Here is a 22,059-nt window from a genome sequence, read left to right as displayed (position 1 = left end):
ACTTCCTAGTAGGAAAGGGGTAAGATGAGCTGGTCTATAACATTAGCTGTTTGCTTTAGGTTTTGGAAGAGAAAGAATATGATGTTTATATGAGTCTAGGGATTATTTTTCAATTACCATGAAAATCTGATCTTCTTAGGCTAGATTGTGAATGTCTGAGAACACTGCAGTGAGCAAACTGCTGCTGAGTCAAAAAGGAAGTGGTGGAGAGCCAAACAGGTCTCAGGAGTGAAGCCAGGATGTTGAGACAGGGAGAGAAGGAAGAATGGAAATGCCCAGAATGTCAGCATTGAGTGAATAAACATTGTAATGAATGAAGAGCAAGCAATGTAAGTAAGAGTACAGAGATTATGTTTCCTTAATAACAGTGACTTCTAGAATGCTGTGGAATTTCCCAGCTTCCTCTGTGTGCTGCTGCACTCTCATAAAGCTTGACAGTCACAGAATTAAAATGTTAAAAGATTTTAGAAATACACTGCAAGAATGATTTGTAGCCTGAGAAGTATGATTTTATCCAGTGGAGAGAAGATGGAAGGAAACACAACAGCATGACAAATCATTAAGAAGAAATGTGGAACAAACTCATCTTCATGTCCACAAGGAGTGAACCAAGCAGTAACAGGCTGAGACTGCAGCTCAGGAATTCAGATGAAGCACAAGAAAACCCTTTTTTGGCAGTGAGAACAGTGAAGGAATAGAATATATTGCAGATGAAAGTATTGGAATCACCATCTGTTGCAACTAGGGACTAATCAGATATCTCCAGGAATTACATCAGTGGAGTTGATGCTGTTTTGGGATAAAAGAACTAATTGGTTTTAGGACATCACTCCCAAACCCATTTTTAAAAGGCATAATTATACAACTACAAGTAGAAAATATTTTTCATAAAAAAAGGCCTCTCTAATCCTCCAGGAAAAGCTGTAATAGGTTCTCTACTTGGGATAAGAGCTACACAAATTCAAGAGATAAGATATGCATTTTAAGATCAGATAATCATGGAAAAATTACCCAAAGGAATGGTAGATTCTTCATAGCTTGAAACCAAAAGTGTTGTAGGCTATATATAATTTATGGCATGACTCAGATGCAACTGTTTGAAAATACTGTATTTAGGTTGTGCTTTATGGGATGTGAAACTTGGTGATCTGAAATATGATTTAAATGTTTTGTGTGACTAAAATCTCCTGAGATATCATATTCTAGTCTGCATAAGCAAGGCATTTGAGTAAAACAACCCACAGTTTTAGACTCCATCATGTCCAAAGTCTGCTGTAAAAGCCACAAAAATACATTCACATAACAATGTACAATGAGCCCAGTGTTTGCAGTGGCTCTCTGGAAGTGGTGTGTCAGTAACTGCAACTCTTGCTGCTGGATTAAAGGAGAGAAATTACTATTGTGGCATTAACTTGGTCTTAAATTTGCTTAATCTCACCAGTAAATACTGGATTCTAGTTCAGTGATTAGGAATAAATTCTTCCCTGTGAGGATGGTGAGGCCCTGGCACAGGGTGCCCAGAGAAGCTGTGGCTGCCCCTTGGTGTCTGGAATTATCCAAGGTCAGGCTGGATGGGGCTTGGAGCAGCCTGGGATAGTACTGGATGAGCTTTGAAGTCTTTTCCAACCCAAACCATTCCATGATTCTGTGAAATGCTGCAGTGAAAGAAAGGGCTTTGGCCAAGGCAGATCTCATTTCACAACCCCACACTCCACCTGCACCTGCAATGAGGACACTGCGTTCTTCACTGCTAGCAAAAGTGATCTGTATAAAAACAAAAGTTTAAATCAGCAGAAGTGATAAATATCCTTATCTTCTACTTAGCCTTGCAAACAGCATTGAAGAATAGGAATACCTGAATGCATCATTTCATCCCTAACCCCTTACATTTTACCTCTCACAGCATTCTTTTTTCACTGATTAACTCTTAGCACCTTCACTGATCTACCACAAAGAAGTAGCTGGTCTAAGAAATGGTGTGCTGAGAATAGAGTCTTGCACACAACTTCACACAGATCCTCACCCAGAAGATACAGAAGGAGATACAAAATATTCTGAGTTGGAAGAGACCCACAAGGATGATCAGTCCAACTTTTAAGAGAGTGCCCCATATGGGGATCAAACCCATGGTGAGTTATCAGCACCATAATCTAACCAACATCCCTACTTCTTAATTGATAAGAATATCCCACACAGAGAAATCTCTGACTATTATTAATGAAGTATAAAACTACTGCTAAAAGACTGTCTGATTATTACTGTGAAAAATGTGCATTTTATGATTGGCTTTTCACAAATATTAAAGTGAATATTGTATGTTATGTTAGAAAGTAATGCTGTATTAATTTTCTTAAGTAGTGTGTTAAATATAGTTTTAGGTTATAACACAAGGTTAAAATAGAAACTATGCTATGTAAGAGACTTTTTTTAAAGAAAGGACTCACATTGAGACAGCAGCCACAGGACACCTGAATCTTTCAGAGAAAGAGAATTTATTGCCCTATTATCAGGAGAAACCAACTTCTTCCTGCCTTGCTCAGCCATGAAGACACCATTTAGGATTCAGAGGAAGAAGCTGACACTGACCAGACAGAATCCTGTGTTTGAATGGAATTTATGCATCATTTATGAGATGTATGAATATGCAACAGGCTATTGTTTTAAAGGGTTAATCCTCTGTTAATGTGTGTCCTTTTTGGGCTTATGCAGCCCAGAAAAGGTACCCAGACATCTGTAACTCTTTGTTTCTGTTGTCTCATATTCTCCTAATCCAAATTGTCCAAATTATTATTACTCTAATTATATTGTTATTTTTATAACCATTTTATTACCATTAAACTTTATAAACTTTAAAAAACAAGTAATTGGCGTTTTTCACAATTACCGACAGCTGAAACTGCTGATTTAGTTTATTCAAGTGGGCCTTTCTTATTTCAACATAGACATTTCGCCACCACTCGAGACGAAGCAAAGCGGGACGAACACACCTCAGGAGCACCAGGAGGCGAACACGGACGAAGAGAGAGCAGCAGAACGGGAAAGGAGACAGACCTGACCCGCCCTGGGGCCGGGCTGAGGCGGTGCCTCATGAGGCGGCAACATGGCGGCCACCCCGTGAGGGCGGGAGCGACGGCCGCGCCCCCATTGGCCACGCCCCACTGGCCACGCCCACCCTTGCCGCTCGCGTATAAAAGCCTCGCGCGGGCCGGGTGAGGGGCCGGCACTTCCGGTCGGACATGACGCCACAGTGTCAACATGCAAGATGGCGGCGCATCACCGGCAGAACACGGCGGGGCGGCGGAAAGTGCAGGTGAGGGTGCGGCGGGGCCGGCACGGTTCAAAGCGAGCCCGGAGCCTCGCGGGCCGCGCCAGCGGCTGCAGGGTGTCAGCCCTTGGAGGTTTCTATGGCAGCGCAGTCGCCTCATCTGGCACAGCCGCGCTGCGCTGAGGGGAGGCAGCGCCGCACGCCCCCGGGGTCTCTCCCCCGCCTCCGCCGGCCGAGGGGGCGAGCGGCCGCCTGAGGCAGCGAGGGGGGGAGCTGCTGCTCGCTGCCGAACCGGGCCGGGTTCTGCAGCCCGCAGGAGGCAGAGCTGAACCAGCTCGGATCAAAAGCGGCGGAGCACGGCCGGAGAGCGAGAGAACGGTGCCCCCAGACCTGCTTGGGTGGAACGGGAATTGCCAGCAGCGACAGAGCTGCGGGTTCCTGTCTCGGCTGTGTCCGGTGCCAGAGTACTTTTAGGTTAGATAGTGGGAAGAAAGTATTTGCTGTGAGCGTGGTGAGACACTGAAATAGTTTTCCTAGTGAAGCTCTGGATGCTCCATCACTGGAATTTTTCAAGGCCGGGTTGGACGGGGCTCTGAGCAACCCGGCCTAGAGGAAGCTGTCCCTGCCCAGGGCAGGGGGTTTGAACTCGGTGATGTTCGAGGTCCCTTCCAACCCAAACCGTTCCATCATTCTGTGATCTGCTTTGCATCATGTTTCTGCTTAGTTTCTGTAAAACACTCTGTCCCTTTGCACACGTGAGCGAGGAGCAGGATTTTTTTCCTCTCAAGTTTCAGAGATATTCCTTGCCAGCTCAAGGCAGCATTTGTTGAAGGAAGCCCGTGGCACAGGCAGTCAGGTGGGTGTAGACTTTCTCAGCACACTTGAGGAAGAATTAAACCCTGTGGTTTGGGCCCAAGTGTAGCTACAAATGGGTTGTTGTAGCCTTGGTGGAGACTGGAATTTCCAAAGTGTGTAGAAAAAGTCAAGACTTTAACAGTTAAAGTCATTAAAATAGGTTTATTTTATGGTTCTTAATGCTTTTCTTCTTGTTTGTGATACTGCCTGCCCTTTAGGTGTTCTTACAGCTTTCACTATGGAAAAGATTTAATGCATTATCAATGTGCCAAGCTGCCTAGTGGCAAATGCCAGTTGCAGCTGTACCTATCCAGTGTGATCAAATGAAATATTGATTAGGCTTGAAATAGCATTAGGAGCTTTCAAAACAGAGGTGGGTTTGATTTTTGACATATCATTTATCACAGAGAGGAAATGGCCATCTTATAGAGCATCTAGTGTTTTCTGTGGTTAAGGGAAGCACTCTTTCAATTCTATATAAAGAATTCCCTTGCCTTGACAGAAAAAAAACTGGATATGATTTAAAATGTAAAGAATGCCTGTGCTGTGAACAAGTTTTTGCAGGTTACACCCCTAAGCAGGGGATTTTTATTATACCTTGATATTTGTTTGATACACTCCTATTTATGAAGTAGTATTTCCCTGACAGCAGCATGCATCAAAGAGCTCACTGTTTCCTTTTGTCACTACTATTTTTTGTTCTCCAAGCATTGATTGGCTCAAAAGTTTGTTTTTACAGGTGGTTTTGTGCTGGTTTATGATGTTTTGTCTGTTCTCACTGTGCTGTGTGGTATTTTTTTCACTTCATGTACTAATGACACTTGATGTACATGACACTGGTCTGTGTCTCAGCAGTGCACTGTGATTTAGATCCACATTGGTTGTGTTTTCCAGAGAAGTTTCCCAGCCCTGGAAGTGTTCAAGACCACCTTGGACAGGGCTTGAATCAACTTGGCATAGTGGAAAGTGTCCCTGCCCATTGCAGGGGGTGGGATGAGAGCATCTGTAAGGTCCCTTCCAACCCAAATTGTTCCATGATAAACATTTATAAAGCTTGACTAGAAGCTGGATTTTTTTCTTGACTCCTATTATTTCACCTCCTTCATTAGTAACAGGACTTTGCTCAAGTAAATGAGTTTTAAGTGTCTGTTTTATCCATCAGCTGCAAATGGAAAAATAAAACCACTCATGATTTATTTTAATTCCTAATGGCTGAGCATTTAGGGTGCTTCTACAGAGAATTTTTGGGAGAGAGACAGAGTTGGAGAAATTTGTTCCAAGCCTCTGAGGATGGAAGAAGAGGCTTTTACAAAAGACACATCTCAGGCATGAGGGAACATTGATTCCTTACATGGCAGGAGAGCTGGTTGAAATTTATGGAAATCAGAACTATTATTAGCTTGGATGCACCTGTTCTACTGGTAAGCAAAGCCATCCAAAATAGTCAGTTTAGGGTGCTTCTGCATATCATTTTAGTTTCTAATGGTTTAGTCAGAGTGGATGTTTTAGGCCTCAAAATAAATTCCATGCATAGAAAAAGAAGAGTAGTTAAACTCTTTAAATGGGGGTCAGGCATTTGAAGTGTCCAGGGGCAGGTGTTTGTGAAGCTTAGCCCTGCCTTTCTGAAGGCTGCAGGAGTGAGCTTGAGTGATTTGGGAGGCAGTGAGGGTACAGGGCTGTGTCAGGCACTGGTTTGGGAGGCAGTGAGGGTGCAGGGCTGTGTTAGACACTGATTTGGAGGCAGTGAGGGTGCAGGGCTGTGTTAGACACTGATTTGGAGGCAGTGAGGGTGCAGGGCTGTGTCAGACACTGATTTGGGAGGCAGTGAGGGTGCAGGGCTGTGTCAGACACTGATTTGGGAGGCAGTGAGGGTGCAGGGCTGTGTCAGACACTGATTTGGGAGGCAGTGAGGGTGCAGGGCTGTGTCAGACACTGATTTGGGAGGCAGTGAGGGTGCAGGGCTGTGTCAGACACTGATTTGGGAGGCAGTGAGGGTGCAGGGCTGTGTCAGACACTGATTTGGGAGGCAGTGAGGGTGCAGGGGTGTCTCAGACACTGGTTTGGAGGCAGTGAGGGTGCAGGGGTGTCTCAGGCACTGATTTGGGAGGCAGTGAGGGTGCAGGGGTGTCTCAGACACCGTTTTGGGAAGGCAGTGAGGGTGCAGGGCTGTGTCAGACACTGGTTTGGAGGCAGTGAGGGTGCAGGGGTGTCTCAGGCAGTGAGGGTGCAGGGCTGTGTCAAACACTGATTTGGGAGGCAGTGAGGGTGCAGGGGTGTCTCAGACACTGATTTGGGAGGCAGTGAGGGTGCAGGGGTGTGTCAGACAATGGTTTGGAGGCAGTGAGGGTGCAGGGGTGTCTCAGACACTGGTTTGGGAAGGCAGTGAGGGTGCAGGGGTGTCTCAGGCAGTGAGGGTGCAGGGGTGTCTCAGGCAGTGAGGGTGCAGGGCTGTGTCAGACACTGGTTTGGGAGGCAGTGAGGGTGCAGGGCTGTGTCAGACACTGATTTGGGAGGCAGTGAGGGTGCAGGGATGTGGTCTCAGGCACTGGTTTGGAGGCAGTGAGGGTGCAGGGCTGTGTCAGATGCTGCTGTTTGCCGTGTGCTGCAGTTTCAGATGTTGTCCTGGCAGTCAAGTCAAGGTTTCAGATGTTGTCCTGGCAGTCAAGTCAAGGTTTCAGATGTTGTCCTGGCAGTCAAGTCAAGGTGAAGCTTTCCCAGCAGGTGCCTTGAAGGAGCTACCCTGGAGGAGTTGCATTGTGACTGCTCTCCCAAACTTGCTCCTTGGCCAGAATAAATTTACCCCCACAGTCAAAACAGCATGAGAGTTTTGCCATATAAGGATCAGCATCCTTATGATTGCATGAATTTTAAGCACTTTTTAGCCTCACATCTTGTACAGAGTAAGAAAATCTCATTGTCCATTCCTGGGAGTGTTCAAGGCCAGGCTGGATGGGGGTTTGAGCAGCTTGGTCTAGTGGAAGGTGTCCCTGCCTGTGGCAGTGGTTGGAATGAGACGATCTTTAAGGTCCCTTCCAACTCAAACCATTGTGATCTATTTGAACTGATTTTGTCATATTTGTGCACTAATACTGCAGTTACTAGATGTGATATCTGTCTTTTTATATTTCATATATAATAAATGTAAAAATTAGAATTCTGAATATTTATTTATTTCATGTAATGCTTAAGCAAACACATAGCCAATATGTTGATTCCCTTGTAAAAAGATAAAATGAGCTTCTTAATGCCTTCCATTACTTTTATTCTGGAACCTAGATAAAAATTCAAATAGTCTTCTTAATTAAAAGCCATGTTTTTAGGAATACATATGCTCCACTAAGATATTAAAGCAATGTTCATTTTTTTTTCCTTGGTATTTCACTGCTGCTTATCTCATTCTTGATGCAATTCAGAACCCTCTCATAGAACCCTCCCATTATTTGGAGAAATACCTTTTTTTGTTTTTTGCTCACTTAGAAACAAGGAACGAGTGTCCTCAGAGCTCAGCTGGTTACTATTTCCTCCATGTGGTTTGGTGGGATGTTTTAAAAGCAGATTTTACCCATCTGTGAAGATAAAGTCTGTTATAATGCATGTAATGTAACAAGGGTAACATGATCCCACATCAGTTGGTACAAGTGTTTCCTGCACGGATAAGTGTAAGTCCTGCAAGAAATTCATTTGGCTTTGTGTGCCAAAATGTATCTGTGGGCAGTAGCTTTATGTCTGGAGCTCTTAGGTAGTCATTAAAATGATTACTCCTGATCCATTTAGGCTCCTGAATCCCATAAACCCTTTCTAATGAGTGGATGTTTGTGCACTGCTGCTGTGGAAGATTCTTACTCATTCTGGGAGCTTATAAAAGCTGCAGCAGCGTCCATGGCAAAGCTTTGGTTGTTAGTAAAATATTTCACATGCCACAAGGCCTGCTCCTCCCAGCCAATGTGGCAGTAAAGCAATGCTGATCTATATCCCAGTTTTTGTGTCTGTTTTTGTATCCCAGATTTTGCCCCTGGCTCTGTGCTCTGCAGAAAGGGCACAGCAGGGATGTGCTCCAGCCTGCTCCAAGGAGCAATGCCCCTGAGGTCTCAGAGCCCTCACTTCTGGGGTCTCCACCCCCCTTTCCAGTGCTTTATCTTCAGTGATAAGATCTGTGTTCTTCAGGAGCAGAGGTGAATTTTATTCACAGCAGTTTCTCCTCAGACACGACTTCACTGCATTTATATTGTTTAGATATGTTTGTGTACACACAGACTTGAAAATATGCTTTGTTTTTGTATTTTTGTATACTTACTAAATCTTCTAATATTTCTTAAGTCTATGCTAAGTGACACTCAAAAACCCAACAAAACAAAAAAGCACTTTCTCACCTTTTTCTCCTCAAATAAGAACATAATGGACAAACTCATGTGAGTTTTCAGCAATCTTCCTCTGTTCTTATTAGTGAATGTTTTGGTTTTCTGGACTTGGCTGTGTGTCCACCTCTCTTACACAAGTTCCCCATGCATTTCAGCAACCTTTCAACAGATTTTGTGGGGCCCCTAATTTTTCCTTCTATGTTAATATGGAGTTAATGCATTTAAGTGCAAGTATCTGGATGCTTCTGGTGTTATACCTCCCTTTCCAAAGGGTTCCATGTGGTGTGCAACAAATGTCTTCTGGGGTTGTTTTTAGTTCAGCCACATGTGCTGTGTGTCTTGATCTAGTTTTGTTAATACACAAGATGTTTATTTCAGCCCCAATGCCTGGTTACCAGGAGCAGACCAGTCAATATTTATTATTTTGGATGAGCAAATAAATTTAAGTATTTTCAGTGTAAACAGCTGACAGTTTCTTGGATATCATTTGGTCTCCAAAATGAGTTGGAGAGTGCATTCTTTGCTGTAGTCCTTTTCAGCTCATACTGTTTTCAGGACAGATGGTTTGCCTTGTCCTTAGCCAGCTGCTCAAATTGCAGTGTTCATTTGAAGTGTTGGTGTTGTGTCCCATCAACTTGCTGACCACAGAATAATTTTCTTTGTTTGTCCTTGTAGTATCATAAATTTAAAAAAAAAAAAAGTCTGTATTTAATGTGGATTAGAATTACTTTTATGATCGAAAAATGTCTGTCATGGTTTCTCCCCATGACATGGAAGAAGTTATCATTACCTAATAAAATAGGGATTTCTTTTTCTTATTGTTAGTCCTTCGATTTTTAAGCAAGTTTATCAGGACAAGTATACTTGTCCTGATAAGTATATATATTCCAAATATATATATATTCCTTCTGTGGGCAGTAAGTAACACTGTAAAATTCTGAGGAGAGACAAAAATAATTGTTTGAATTCTGTGCACAGTAGCCGTCACTGATGGGAAGTTCTGTATCAAGCTCTTTTTGTTGTTTTGCTATATTTTTTTGCATCAAAGATCTCTTGTATTTATGCCAATAAAAGAAACACAAGATTTTAATCTTGTTTAATTCAGTTGTTACAGCAGAGTTATTTAATCAAGTTTGTCACAGGGAGAAAGAAAGATGATGTTGGATTTCCTGCTCAGCTTCTGCTGACATCCATTTCAGATCTAGAAGGGAACAATAACACTGAAACAATATAACCCCTCTCTTTAGCCCAGTTCTTTTAAAATAAAAGCAATACTTGCCAAGAGATGTGTGGCTGAATTAATATGTGGAAGTCATTAAAGGCAATAGAGGGCAAATTAACTTTTGACTATTTCAGTGCTGTTGATAATGAGAAATGGTTGTCAGTCTCCTCTGATCATGTCTTTTTGTGAGGGAAAAACAGCATTTGGTTGAGCTGACTTTAATTTCATCAAGATTAATGTAGAAATATGACTCAACTTCCAAAGTCCTGTGAAAGTCTTAATCATACATGAAAAGTACCTTACTTGTTAAAGTAAGCCATCATTTGGGGATTTTTTTGCATTTTTAAATATTTATGCCTGTGTTGTTCTTGACTTCCTTTAAACTAAAAAGAAGTAGCATCATTATGTGCAAAAAGCATCAGCGTTACCATGCTTAGGTGACTAACATAGTTTGACAATCTAACTTATGAGTGGAATGAAGAGCTCTTAAATTATACCTGAAAATATAACAAATATGGGAGGCAACTGACAGAGGAGGAAAAAATCCAAAAATGAGGATTTCTCAAAGAATATCCTGGTAGCATTTGGGAAAATGAGAGATGGAGGGCCCTATCATATAACAAATATGGGAGGCAACTGACAGAGGAGGAACAAATCCAAAAATTGAGGATTTCTCCAAGAATATCCTGGTAGCATTTGGGAAAACAAGAGGTGGAGGGCTCTGCTGATCTTGAACCTGATACTGTGTCAGGAAAATATTGCTCTCTCTAATGAATAACATTAAATTTGATCTACTGGTTTGTGTCTTAGCTGGTCACATGTAGTATTTTTAACTGAGTGTATTCATTGGTTTTATGAGAGTTTGATAGCGACATGAATTTGATGGGCATCCCTTTGCCTTGTGTTGGAATCATGTTAAACCTTGAGTTTTGTGCACATAATCTGTGTGGGTCTTTCAGCAACAGAGCCGTGATATGATTAAGCCCAGGTAAGGATCGGCACAGATCTTGCTCCCTGCATCTCACAAAGAAATAATACCTCAAGTGCTTGAAGTGCTTTAACAGAGCACTTCTGTGTGGTTGATGGTGTCTCCTTGCAGCAGCATCTCTGGAGCTGTGTGTAGGTGGAAACTTGAGCATGGAGAGTGAGAATGTTATGGATGAGTCTGGAATGGGTGAGAGAAGCTGAAAGTATTGGAAATGAGGATACAATCTAAAACTGGCAGAGCTGTGGTACTAAAAGGCTGAGAGTGGCTGACAGAAGGTCTTTAAGAGCATTGGGGATATAATAATACACTTATGTGTATTGTATATATACAATTATGTATCATGTACATCACATTATTAAGTGTAGTGAAGGACTTGTGGAATGATAATGGAGAGTGTTGAGGCAGGAGGATTCAGGAGGCTCTTAATTTTGGCCCTTCAGTGTTGGTCTGTAAAGCTGCTGCAGCTGTTTCTCAACCAGAGAAGAGCACTGCACATGTGTTTTTTGGAAGCATCAGTGCTCTGGCAGTGCTGCCTGAGGATGGGATAATTTGATGGAGGTGTTTCCCACATTCACCAAATGGACCTGTCAGCTCTCATGGTACAGAATCTGAGCTGCTGTAAAATACTTCTGTGATAAGGACCAGTGAACATCTTAATTTATTGGATTTATTTGGTGTCACTGAGATCTGATCTGGAAAACATTTTCTTTATACTACTTTAATGCAGTTACTGGAGTGAAAAATTGATTTCAGATCTCTAGCCCAGGACTACTCCTTGTAAGCATTTTCTAAACACTGGTGCTTATGTGTCCAGAGGATTCCTGTTTTGAGCAGGTTTGATTACACCAAGCATGAAATTTTACCTTGTTCTGATTATATTTTATAGAATCTGGCAGGATGCATAACTGGCATCTTCCCCTCCTTTTCCCTCAGTGTGAGGGCTTTCCTCAGAGCAGTGTGTAATCCCAGGGATCAGGAAAGTGAGTGCAGGAGATCTGAAGAAACTGCAGTGTCTTAGAATTGTATTTACTGAACACTAATAATGGAGACTGCTGTGGTCTTTCAGGGTCTCCTGAAATTTCCCTTTAGTTTTTCTGAGCAAACCCATGAAATAACCTTTACACACAGTGCTGTCAAACACAGAAGGAAAGAAATTAATGGAATAATTTATCTGAAAGAACACCAAGAGTTTGAGTTTCTTATTATATTGGCAGGTAGGTATTTCTTAAAAAATTGGTTTAAAATTAGTAGTGACACCTATTGAATTTGTATCTGCAGTCTTTCAGTGCTTTGTCAGCCATGGTGACCATATCCTCTCCTTTGTGAGGCTAGGAAATACTGGCATTGCAGCTATGGAAACTGTGGAACTCCCTTGGGAAGTGACACACAGACTCAGTGTGTTGTGTAAGATCACCCAGAATATGCACACCCAGCAGGGAATTGAACTGAGGATTCACTGGGTCTAACTCAGCTTAAGTTGCAATGATTAAAATAATCTACTGGGCTCCAGTTGTATCACTGCTAAATCTTCTCTGACTGTTCCCCATTTTTGGGGGCAAATAACTTTGGTGGTGCTGGTAACTCTCAAACTGACAGACAATGCTTGTACAACTCTTTGTGTTTTCTGCTCAAGAACTTTAGAAAGATGAAATTAGATGTTCAGATTTTATGGCCCTGTCAATATCTTAATACCATAATTGGATTTGTGCAAATGTGTTTTAGGTTTCCTATGTGATTAGAGATGAAGTGGAGAAGTACAACCGCAACGGGGTAAATGCGCTTCAGCTGGACCCAGCATTAAACAGACTCTTCACGGCAGGGCGGGACTCCATCATAAGGATATGGAGTGTCAATCAGCACAAGGTCAGTCAGGACAGCCTCCCTGGCTCTAAAACTACTTTTTTGCCAAGTTATTCTGCTGGTAAGCTGCCTACAGGGCTGTACCTGATGCTGTTTTTTAACAGCTGCCAATTATTGTGATCACAGAATCCTTTTGGTATTGGTTGTACTGTGGCATGTTACATAACTGTGTAGTTCTCACAAAAAGGGTTCTGGGAGAGTGATTTCAAACAACTCTGCACTAGGAAACTTTGAATCCATATGCAGGTTGAAGAAGGTACCACAACAGGATGTGATAGTCACAATCTTCTCCATTGGTGATGAGCTTATTTTTTCTTAATTTGCAGCAAGACCCTTATATAGCATCTATGGAACATCACACAGATTGGGTAAATGACATTGTGCTCTGCTGCAATGGCAAAACATGTAAGTACTTAAAAGTTTCAGAACTGCAGGATTCAGAAACTGTATACAAGTAAATTATCTGCTGCTTTAATTATTTTGCATCTTCTCTTAGCATGTAAAATTAATTTTTGATGTATATTTTAATTTTGGTAAATAGTGTAAGCAGCTGTTCTAATGAAAATTGAAATGTTATATGATTTTTTTTAATTTCTTTTGAAAAACAAATTAGACTAGTACAAATATGCTCTAAAGTAATATATAAGCCATTAAAATTTAGTCTTTATTCTTTCCAATTTAGTGATATCTGCTTCTTCAGATACTACTGTTAAAGTGTGGAATGCACATAAGGGATTTTGCATGTCAACACTAAGGACGCATAAGGTGAAAAACATTATCTGTAAATACTGTGTGTGATCAGTGCCATTCTTACAATTATTAAGATGTAGACTTCAAAAGGATAACATTGATTCATATTGTTATATTTATTTTATTGTAGGACTATGTGAAAGCCTTAGCATATGCAAAAGATAAGGAGCTGGTAGCATCTGCTGGGCTGGACAGACAGATATTCCTCTGGGATGTAAATACTCTCACAGCACTGACTGCCTCAAATAATACTGTCACAAGTAGGTACCTGGGAAGGGGAGGCAAATGGAATCCATTTTATTGAGTAGCATAATCTGTGAGGTCAGTTTAAAACCACAGATGCCTTTTTCTGTCTGTACATAAAAAATGGGCAAGAAATTTGAAGGAGGGGTTTGCATGCATTGAGTCCATTTGTTGTGTTATGTAATAGCTGGAAATCTAGAGCAGCCAACAGTCATGGCATTTAGAATAGAGGACAAATCTCTGTGAACTGTTTCTCCTGAACTGTGACATGCTGGTTTCTCTGAAACTTGATAGAGCTTTAACTTGGGAAGATTTTAACCTACCTCTCAACCAGCCTTTTATAGAAATGTTCTCTTAGCTTATTTGTTCCTACATTTTTCTGTGTTTTGTGATTTGGGGTTGGTTTTTTTCTTGGTATAGATGCTGAAAAACAGGAAGTACAGCTCCTAAAGCAGGACTTGATACATTTGTCAAATCTTTCAGAAGAATAAGTTACTAGATAAACTAGACTAAAAAGCACACAGAGTTACACAAAGCACTGATTACATCTAAGGATAACTGACTGGTGAGATCTAACTCACTTGAGAATGGAAGGCAAGCAGAAACTGTAAATTCTACTCATCAGGGTTAATTGTCAATGTCACCCTCATCTTTTAGGAAGTCACCTGTTCTGCTTCTCTCCCAGAAAGGCATTGTAGAATATATAGAATATATATAGAGTATAGGGTTATAGAATATCCTGAATTGTAAGGGACCCTCAAGGATCATTGAGTCCACTTCCTGGCCCTACATGGGACAGCCCCAAAAATCTCAGCCTGTGCCTGAGACTGTTGTCCAAATGCTCCTGGGGGCCCTGGCAGCCTTGGGGCTGTGACCATGCCCTGGGGAGCCTGTTCAGTGTCCCACCACCCTCTGGGGGAAGAACATCTTCATGATTTCCAGCCTAAACCCCTCTGACACAGGCTTCTCCATTGTGACAAAATGTGATATTAAATTATGATATTAGGTTACAAATCCTGTGTTGAAAACTTGGCTCCATCTTATAAATAAATCATTGTGTGAAGTTTCACATTTTTACTGGCCATGCAGTTTGCTGCTATTCTCAGCCTTCTTGGCATACTGATGGTATGGATTTGAGGCTTGATGAAATGCCTGATTGTGCTCTCTAAATAGATGATTTTCATTTGCTGTGTCTGTGCTTTTCTGAGTTGAAGGACTGGTACTTTAATCTCCAAAAGAGGGTTAGGCTGGTTGGTATAGAATTCCTCAGCTCTGATGGTAGGTGTGATGCTAAGGAGCTGCCATATGGTTTTCACAAGTGCAGAGGTAGCATCCCTGCTCAAATAACACATTTCAGTGCTGCAGTGTAACTTCTCTGCATTTTTGCTGAACTAGAAGAGCCTTTAATACAAAATGTAGAATTTTACTGTTACTTGGCTTGGAAAAAAATCTCTGCACTTAAATCCAAATGCTGTGTGTTACAAGATCACAAAGAAGTGTCATATTCCAATGACACAGTTGAGCAAGAGTAGCTTGATGGCCCTGGCACAGAACTGTGGTGCCAAAAGGTCACCAAAATTGTAATGACCATAAATCTGAGGGGTTACCTTGTTTTTATGCAGCAGTAGATTAAGAATTGGAAAAGGGTTTTCCCAGCACTATGCTAACTATAGTCTTTCTTAAAGCAACTCTTTATATGGGGCAGAGTGGCACTATTTTCATGAGTCAAGGAGTATTAAAATACCAGTTTTGAGTCAATAAGTATGTGTTTCAAATAACAGCATTAAAGTTGAAAATGTGAATTTTATTTTGAAATAGCTTCTTCCCTGAGTGGGAACAAAGACTCAATCTACAGCCTTGCAATGAATCAAATGGGAACAGTTATTGTATCAGGGTCCACTGAAAAGGTAAGCAAAATTTGGTGGGGCTCATTTCACTTCAGTTCAATTTCAGTATAAAGAGACAATTTTATTCATTTTCAATGTCATGTCTGTAGCAGCTTTTGTGTTTTCAATAGTGAGGGCAGACACTTCTCTGAAGTGGGAGTGCAAGTGTAGGATACAAATCCTGCCTCAGTCAGAAGATGTGATGTATCCATAGAGCTTTAATACATAGGGGAGACAGTCAGATCATCTTGTGTAACCCTCTTTGTCAGGGATCATTACATTTCCCCACAAGAGCTCTGATTTTGAGGACAGATGACTCAGATGATTATCAAAACTGAAGCAGTTGCTGCAGGTAGGAGAGAAGGTGCCAGCAATTTGCAAGATCCCTGCAGGAGGTGGGAAATGAAGGAGCTAATGAAGCTCAAGTGTTCCCAAGAGAAAGCCCTTGCTCTTTGTTAAGGAAGGTAAAACAGGCTTATATCTCTGAGTTGGTTTTTTTTACCTAATCTAACCTTGAGAGAATTTTATTTCCAAGACAATATAAAACAGAAAATAGGATACACCAGTGGAGCATCTTAGAGGATTCTCAGAAGCATAGTTTATGCCCACATGACACTGTCCTGTTTCCAGTCACTTCCATTCTTTAATTTCTTTATGACAGAAGAAGCCAGAACAAATTAATTTAAATTAGGAGAAGATCATATCTGATTATTAGAGCTGCATGAGATATAGTTATGTCTGTCTTGTTCAAACATATATTTTCAGTGATGGATGTCCACATGTTTGGAATAAGGGTTGATTCATTTGGAAAGGCTTCATTTCTGCAGAGGTAGCACATTGGTGAGAAGAATGGTGTTAATGTCATTTATCCAATGTCTGTTCCCATAGGTTCTAAGGGTGTGGGATCCAAGGACTTGTGCAAAACTAATGAAACTCAAAGGGCACACAGACAATGTCAAAGCTTTGTTGTTGAACAGAGATGGCACCCAGGTATGTGCTTTAACCTGAGACAAAGGCATTTTACAGAGAGCAGAAAAAAGTCATTAGTCCATTTCAATGTAATTATTTAATGTCATAGATTACAGATATTTAGTGGTTAAGGGGGGGGAGGCTGATGGGTGAAAGTTGATTTTATTACTGTTCATTTAAGTGTGCGATGGGTTTACATAAAATACTGGAAATCCTGACTAGGATTTAGCACCATTTTAGAGGAAAAATATAACTATATGAGTGATCAAATCTTTTTATGGGGAAAAATATTTTGAAATCCTTACCTAAGTGTTTGATTGAAGTGTGCTGGTTGTTGCTCAGTGTCTTTCAGGCAGCTCTGACGGGACGATCCGCCTGTGGTCCCTTGGGCAGCAGAGGTGCATAGCCACGTACAGAGTCCATGATGAGGGTGTTTGGGCTCTGCAGGTCAATGAAGCCTTCACTCATATTTATTCAGGAGGAAGAGACAGGAAGATTTATTGTACAGATCTAAGAAATCCTGATATCAGGGTGCTGATCTGTGAAGAAAAGGCACCAGTTCTTAAGGTAATTGAGTTTAATTCAGTGAATCATAGAATGTCTGAGCTTGGGAGTGATGGCTGAAGATCATCTGGTCCATTTCTCTGCCCTGCCCAAGAGCACTGGATGAGTTTTCAACCAGTTTTCAACCCCCATCAAGATGGGTTTTGAGTATTTCCAAGAGTGGAGAATTCACAACTTGTGCCAGTGTTCTGTGACTCTCATAGTATAAAAGGATAATTGCATGTTTTCTCGTGAAACAGTGGCTTGAGGTATAAATTGATTAAAGAATTCACATTGGCTAACAAGTGTTTACTACACCACATCTTCAGCAGATTGGCTCTGTCTCCTAAATTGCATCTGAAGTTTAATTGCCTGAAGAAGATGGATGCCTGGCAGCTACTGAAAATGTGCAAATTTGAACATTACTGAAATTGAATATGCTTCACACATGAGAAGTTGGGTTTATCAGGCTCTAGTACAGTTTTAAGAAACTCAGCTGGCATTGCCAAGGTTTTATACAAAAGGGGATTTTCTTAGCAGCAGCATATGTGCACAGGACTGTTTTAGAATCTGTTCATACTCATGGGAACCAGGAGTAAAGTTGTTTGTGGGTTTTTTTGAACACCTAAACATGATATTTGCAGGCACAAGTCTGAATCTTTCAAAGAGGCTGTTTTTTAAATTTTTTTTTCTGTCTCTGACTTTAGTGACATGACTTTAGAACCTGCAGGTGTATAAGGAGTGTGCAATTGAAACATATGCTAATAGATATGAGCAGCCTGGCTTTCCTTGGGAGTGAACTCTAGCTTAGAGTGTTAAGATAAAATCCTGGATACATTAATTTAGTTCTGGAAAAGTCAGGATGTGAAATTTCAGTTCAAAATGGAAAATGAAAGTGCTGGTCAGCTGTACAAAGGTCAGAAGGGGCCTCTAATCTTGGCTACAGTGATCTGAGAAATGTAATGGCAGAGCCAAATATATAAAATTCTGCTTTTTCTATTAGAACTTCTTACATTCTCATTTTAACCATATGAAGTGTCTGAATACAAAGTAATTCAGAAAATCCTGTACTTAGGAAGCTGTCCATTAGGGAAGACTGCATCATGCTGGAAGTAACTCTAGCCACTGTGTTAATACACATTGCAACTATTATTGCCCAAGTCTAGAATTCATTTGTTGAATACTTGTAACAATTCCTATGGATTTTCAAAGTTTCATTTTAGCTACTTTTCATTTAAACTTTGTATTTTTGCAGTAAGCTGAAAGTCATGCTGTTTCTGAGATACTCTGTTATAGGAGTGGGTCTATACAGGACAATACAAATTATCAAAGGGAAGCTAAGTTAAGCATGACTGAAAATTTGTTTTATTATTTAGATGGAACTGGATAGATCAGCTGATCCTCCTCCAGCACTTTGGGTAGCAACAACTAAATCCTCTGTCAATAAATGGGTAAGTGATACATTTTACAGTCTGTGAATACAATGGAGTAGTCATGGGATTTGGATGTACTGTGATGTGTAAGTTTTCTTTAGAATAAATCATAAAATCCTAATATTAAAATTGCTCAAAATGTATGAAGCTTAGAATTACTTTCTTTGCTCTGTGGTTATGATGCTTTTAGAACTAAATTATATTCCTTGGATCTGAGTAGTTAACATCTAAATATCAGCATGAACTGGCAGTTGTTACTCACAGGTAAAAGCAGAGTTTATGATTTTGATTGTGATGAGTATGAATGTGTCATTATTTTCTTTCTTTCTTTAGACTTTGAAGGGAATCCATAATTTTAGAGCATCAGGAGATTATGATAATGATTGTACCAATCCCATACCACCCCTGTGTACACAGCCTGATCAAGTTATAAAAGGTAAACAGCTGTTTTGCAGAGGACCTTGTAAAATCTGTTTTCTTTAGCACAAGTGATAGAGCTTTAAGATTGACTCAGTTTTTAAAAGTTTGATACTATGATTTCAACTAGAACAATGTGGTTATTGTCTATCCACTGTTGGTTACAGTTAAAATCATGTTTAAACCTTGGTGGTATCCAAGGTTTACACAAAAAATTGAAACCAAAGAACAGCATATGTCATGTCATGCAATTTAATTTAATGTGATATTAGATAAAAATGACAGCAGTAACCTTAATTCTTGTTTGTTTGCCAGGGGGTGCTAGTATTATTCAGTGCCACATTCTTAATGACAAGAGGCACATATTAACCAAAGACACAAATAATAACGTGGCATACTGGGATGTCTTGAAGGTAAGAATGTAATTTCAGATTTTCTACTGTTGGATGATTGATTATTTTGTGCCACTTTTTTATCTGTACACTTTTACTGTTTGAGATTTCTGTGGTAGAAAGTAAATCATCTCTCTGTCTCAGGATTTCATGAAAGGTTTGCCTTTTGAAAAAGGAGGGGCATTTCTGAGCTTTTTTGTAGCTTTCCCTGAGGTGAGGTTGATATCTGCATTCACCTGAATTCAATCCACTATTGACATCTGCATTCTCCTGAAGTTCAGACCCTTGAATTTGTTCCAGGAAATAGTAATGTATGTTTTGATGCAGTTTTGTTTCAAAGAGGGCTTATGTTTGCTGGTACCTCAGGAAGGCAGGAAAATGAACAGAAGGAAGCCTGGCTCCTGCCTGGTGTTGCCTGGGGAGACTTGGTGTCACATTTCTTTATGTTGTTTTACCCAATGATTGCTCAGAGGAGAGGGGAAAGAGTGCAGAGAGAAAGGACTCAAATCCCACATCAGTGAGGTGGTCAGCAATTTCTTCTCTGGCAAAAGCCTGTTTAAATTCTAAATATTTTCTTGTTCTTGAGCTATGCAGTGCAGCAGCCAAGATCAGTAATGAGGTAAAGCATGCTCAGCCAACTTACTGAGTTGTTGAATGAAGTGAAAAAGAAATTAAGTTGGAGGATATAGGTATATACTAAAAATTATCTAGATTATTTTTGGAAAAGTTTTCTTTATGTCTGTATTTAAATGTGCAATGTTTGACAAAAGTCAAATGGTAATGGTAATTTTTACTTTCATTCAGATATTTTTTTTTCTTTGTAAGGCTATGAGAAGTCACTTGATATATGTTTAAATATATATTCACTGTAGAGGTGAGATGATTTGCCAGGTCAGAGTTGCTCCCTGCACTTGAAAGCTGAGACTTTATTGAGGGTGCAGGAGGAAGAGAGGGAGGTTTTCCTACCTGAAGCTGCACCCTTCAGTCTTTGCTTCCTGTAACTTTTCCTGGATTTTGAGGGAATAAATTCCAAGGTTGCAGTCCTTAGTGTTTGCCTAAAACAAGTATTTCAGGATGACTTTGCAAGTGGATTATAATAATTTGGATTTTAACAGAATTACTTAAAGGACTTTTAAAGTAAAAGTATGATAAAAACAGAAATAAAGCTTTTGCACAGAAATTCACTCACTGCTGTTCCCATTGCAGTAGTTGAGCTGAATTAGTTGCTAGATGTGCTGGAAATACTGGTGTTTGATGGAGTACTGAAGTATTGGTACTGATGGGGAGAGAAATGACAGGGGCTATTAGAAGACAGCATTCTACTCAGTGTAGGGAAAATATTTTCTAATAATCTGAAGTAACATTTCCAGACCTCTCTACTGGCTTCATTCCACTCCCTCAGAGATAAATGAAGAATAAAAATGACTTACAATATAAATAACTGTTTGACTTTTTAAAAAAGATTTAACCTTTAACTTGGATGTTTTTGGACTGCAGTGCTCAGGAGAGATCATAAGTCACAATCATTCCAAGTGTGTATGAAAATCAAGGAAAAGTCTTGAGTGTTGATATGACTCAGTACTTGTACATTTCTTTTGGTGAACAGGCATGTAAAGTTGAAGACCTTGGGAAAGTAGATTTTGAAGAAGAAATTAAGAAGAGATTTAAAATGGTTTACGTGCCAAACTGGTTCTCAGTGGACTTGAAAACTGGGGTGAGATACAGCTCCTTCATCTGTTGTTTTAATGTCATGTTTTGCTTTTTTTCATGTATTGTTTGTTCAAAAAGGTTTTAGTTTGTTAACTTTACAAGAACATTCATTGCTTATCTGATGGATTAAATTTATTTTCAATTAAAACAGCAAATTTTATTTCTTAATAATTGGAGTAACATATTTTTTAATTAATTTGTGGTATAGTCCACCAATACCAATTACTAATTAATACAGTTTGGTAAACAAAGTGTGCTGTCATGCTTTCAGAAATTCTTTGATTTGTAGGAGCAAAGTTAGAGATTTATAGACTTACTTAATCCCAAACTATTACATTCCTCATGGTCTTTTGCCAACAGATGTTGACAATTACTTTGGATGAAAGTGACTGCTTTGCAGCCTGGGTTTCAGCAAAGGATGCTGGATTTAGCAGTCCCGATGGTTCTGATCCAAAATGTAAGTTTTAACTAATAATAGTGTTTTATTTTAACAAAGAAATCAGAACAAATTCCAGTATATATGTTTTGAAGTATTCCAGTGCCACCCATGTCAGTATCTGGTTGGATTTTGAGGCTTACTTTCTTAATATTAAATTCTGTAGCATATTCTCCAAAGAAAGTATTTCCTTTTTTTCTGAAACAGTCATGTTCAGGGTTTACATCTAATTTTGTTTTAAACTTTTAAGATACAAAAGGGAAAAAGTAATTATAACCTAATGTAGAGAATGCTGAAGCACAAGAGTGATCCAACAGCAGGGATTCTAAAATCAGCTTTTCCTGAAACATTGTAACATGCAGCTCTCAGATTGTGACAAGCAGATTTCAGTGCCCATAAATAGTTTGCTCTGGGAACAGACCTGCTCAAACTCATGGGGAATTTTCAGCTGTGGATTGGACATTATTGTATTGCCCATGTTTTTTTGTGTGATTGAAGTTCTGCCTCACTGTGTGTTGACAGTAAACCTTGGAGGGCTTCTGCTGCAAGCACTTCTGGAGTATTGGCCTAGAACACATATCAATCCAATGGATGAAGAAGAAAATGAGATAAACCATGGTTAGTATTTTAATATTTTCCTTTTTTATTACTTGTCCATGCATTGTTTGTTTATATGTTTCTTAAACAGAGACATTTGTTGTCTTACACCTATTTCTCTGTGCATTATAGACT

The 22,059-nt window shown here is 40.1% G+C and overlaps 1 protein-coding gene across 1 annotated transcript in view; it reads left to right on the top strand.

The window, feature by feature from the left end:
* Nucleotides 1-3,181: 3,181 nt before the first annotated feature.
* The window catches only part of WDR48 (WD repeat domain 48), a 32,246-nt gene continuing 13,368 nt past the window's right edge, over nucleotides 3,182-22,059 (top strand). The window contains exons 1-14 of the mRNA XM_054649619.2: nucleotides 3,182-3,310; nucleotides 12,411-12,551; nucleotides 12,875-12,953; nucleotides 13,231-13,313; nucleotides 13,429-13,558; nucleotides 15,360-15,448; nucleotides 16,316-16,417; nucleotides 16,739-16,963; nucleotides 18,316-18,390; nucleotides 18,706-18,808; nucleotides 19,105-19,202; nucleotides 20,788-20,895; nucleotides 21,252-21,348; nucleotides 21,850-21,945. Coding sequence (XP_054505594.1) covers nucleotides 3,263-3,310; nucleotides 12,411-12,551; nucleotides 12,875-12,953; nucleotides 13,231-13,313; nucleotides 13,429-13,558; nucleotides 15,360-15,448; nucleotides 16,316-16,417; nucleotides 16,739-16,963; nucleotides 18,316-18,390; nucleotides 18,706-18,808; nucleotides 19,105-19,202; nucleotides 20,788-20,895; nucleotides 21,252-21,348; nucleotides 21,850-21,945 — 1,474 coding nt within the window. The 5' untranslated portion in view covers nucleotides 3,182-3,262. The remainder of the gene's footprint in view (nucleotides 3,311-12,410; nucleotides 12,552-12,874; nucleotides 12,954-13,230; nucleotides 13,314-13,428; nucleotides 13,559-15,359; nucleotides 15,449-16,315; nucleotides 16,418-16,738; nucleotides 16,964-18,315; nucleotides 18,391-18,705; nucleotides 18,809-19,104; nucleotides 19,203-20,787; nucleotides 20,896-21,251; nucleotides 21,349-21,849; nucleotides 21,946-22,059) is intronic.

Source organism: Agelaius phoeniceus, chromosome 1 (genome assembly GCF_051311805.1).
Source record: "Agelaius phoeniceus isolate bAgePho1 chromosome 1, bAgePho1.hap1, whole genome shotgun sequence".
In the NCBI taxonomy this organism is placed as follows: domain Eukaryota; kingdom Metazoa; phylum Chordata; class Aves; order Passeriformes; family Icteridae; genus Agelaius; species Agelaius phoeniceus.
The sequence above is the reverse complement of the archived record's forward strand: the minus strand, read 5'-3'. Positions and strand labels throughout refer to the sequence as shown.